Genomic DNA, 2,608 nt, shown 5'->3' on the forward strand with positions numbered 1-2,608 from the left:
GAATACCACTATCATTAAAAATGTAAGTTATATAAATTAAGGGAAAACTTTCTTGTTAATAAAAACCTCTTTAAAAATAGGTATTTTAATGGTTCAGAAATATCATAAAGTGGGTTACTTCTTTATATATTGTGAAGACAGACCCATGGCTTGAAGAAAAGTTTTATCTATCTTCTCTGATAGGGCCGTGGCTAAACCCTTAGCTGCCAACATAAAGATTGGCCCTTCAGGCCTTCCAGCCACTTCATGGGAGTAAAGACCTGATGATCTGCTTCTGTTAATGATTGTAACCTGGGAAACACTTTGGGGCTGTTCTGCTCTCACACAGAGTTGTTAGATTAAGAACTGACTCTATAGCACACAACAACAGTAATTACCATCTAAATACTCCTTTAATATTTTCCATTTGCTTTAAAAATATTGAATTTTTAGATATTACAATTGACCATTTCTTCCAGAAGTTTAGTTTTGTTTTGTGTTCTCCTATAACTGAGACTATGTCCTGCTTCCTACCTTCTCCGTACATTCCCTCCAGTGTGATTTCTTCTCATCTGGGTCTTTGTGTGCCTGTAAGATGCCCTTGTAAAAAGTTAAAAAAAGGCCCAGGGGTAATCCTGAACACTAAAACCTCAGAGCCTGAGTTCAGCCTCTGTTTGCCATATTGGCCACGTGTTCATGCTAAATGCACAAACTGCACATCTCAGCAGAGTGGTCCTAGCATGCATTTCTGCTCTTGCTCTTCAAGGCAGACCTGCATTCCTGGCTGCAACCAGCTTTAGAATGAGACGATAGAGTGTTGGGATGACTGACTCATCTTGTCACCTTGGGGTTTTCCTGGGTTGAAAGTTGGGAAGCCTGGGAAACTCCTCAGTCTTAGGCATATTTCAGCAGGGGGTGGGATGTCTGCTTTCCTTTTGCAAAGAGGTGACAAATAATGAGAAACATCGTAGAGTGGGGAGAACTAGAAGAGGTTTTAGCTTTGAGGATCCAACAAGTACAGGAAGGTTGGTGACTTTACTGCAACAACTTGGCAGGGCCACTTGTTTTACAAGAGACAAGGGCAAACCTGGGCATTTAAGATGTTAGAACATCTCTGTGAATCCTAGAGGAAGGAAAAAAAATATAATGTAAGATGAGGAATAAATGGGAATGTTTTTTTCACATGGCCAATATGAAAAATGACACTTTGGGTAAGTGTTTTAAAAATGAACTAAGATTAAATTAGTGATAAAACTAGGTTAAATCAAGGAAACAGCAGGGAATTATATTTTGTGAATAAGGTACTTTAAGAAGAGAAGACAAATGAGCTACTTCCTGGTTCCTGAGATGTCGACCAAATGATAATAAATGAACAATGTGGTTCTCTTTAAAAATGGATTTTGTGGGCAAAGAGGATAAGAAAGGCCCTGACAAGGGAAAGACAGGAAACAAAATCCAGTAGTGTGGTGTGAATATGGCTTCTCTCTGCGCCTAGTTTTCTGTGGTAATGCCTCTCTCAGTAATGATGAGTGCAGCAGGAATATCTATCTTCATTGGGCTCCACCTTTCTGAACTAACAGTTGTCTCGGGAGTTGACTGGTTATTTCAACTATCTATCTATCATCTCCAGATGATATGAGTCGGAAAGGACTCGATGGCACATAACAACAACAACAACAACAACATCTATCTATCTATCTATCTATCTATCTATCTATCTATCTATCTATCTATTCATTCATTTGGCTATTCATTCATTAGGTAAAAACAACCATTGCTATGTATATGGAATTGAAATTCTGCTTCCCTTTTCCAAACCCCTACCTGACAATCAGGTCACCTTTTCAATAAACGAAGCCACGATTCTGGCTGACTTGTTGGCCCTGCAGCTGCACAAAGTGGAAGATGACGTCCGAAGCATTGTGGACAAAGCTGTGAAAGAACTGGGCACAGAAAAGGTAGGGTCTGCTGGCGGTTCCTTTCATAAAAGGGTAATTTAATTAGTTCTAGGGAAATGTGATATTTAGGTGATAGTTATTGCGTTCCATGTGGGAGACCCCGCTTTGACAACTGACCAGTTCACCTCACAGGCAGCAACCACTTACTTATGTCAGTGGAGACCTGTGTGTCGCATACAGAACAGATTTTAGCAGAGGTTCAAGTAAGACAGACTAAGGAAGACAGACCTGGAATTCTACTTCCCAGAAAAATCAGCCAGTGAATTCCCATGGAAGACAATGGTTCAATTCCTAACCTCTCATGGGGATGGGACAGGACCAGTTAGCATTTTATCAGGAGCAGTCCTGAATTGAAGTTTACCCAAAGGCAGCTAAGAATAAAAATTACTTTGTACATTAACATACAAATCGAGTCAAAAATTCTCCTAATTTGCTGTTTGGTGCTAATTAGCTGTGTGAGTTATACAGAAAAGTGTCATTATAAGATTCAGTGGATCTATGAAACAAGATGATTGGCCCCGTTATTGATGATTATCAGCACAAATTTATTTTCTTGTTGTTCTTGAGTACCATTGAGTTGGAACTGACTCACAGCTGACCCTCCAGTAGGTTTTCAGAGGCAGTTAACTCAAATATACATATACATATATATATATATATTTATATTTATA

The 2,608-nt window shown here is 39.1% G+C and overlaps 1 protein-coding gene across 1 annotated transcript in view; it reads left to right on the top strand.

Annotated features, from left to right (window-relative positions):
* DNAH11 (dynein, axonemal, heavy chain 11) overlaps window positions 1–2,608 on the top strand; it is a 481,900-nt gene that overhangs the window by 92,525 nt on the left and 386,767 nt on the right. Inside the window, exon 24 of the mRNA XM_006880385.1 lies at window positions 1,815–1,937. Coding sequence (XP_006880447.1) covers window positions 1,815–1,937 — 123 coding nt within the window. The remainder of the gene's footprint in view (window positions 1–1,814; window positions 1,938–2,608) is intronic.

The sequence above is a fragment of the Elephantulus edwardii genome, unplaced genomic scaffold (genome assembly GCF_000299155.1).
Source record: "Elephantulus edwardii isolate Elephantulus edwardi_28Jun2011 unplaced genomic scaffold, EleEdw1.0 scaffold00007, whole genome shotgun sequence".
NCBI classification, from domain to species: Eukaryota; Metazoa; Chordata; class Mammalia; order Macroscelidea; family Macroscelididae; genus Elephantulus; species Elephantulus edwardii.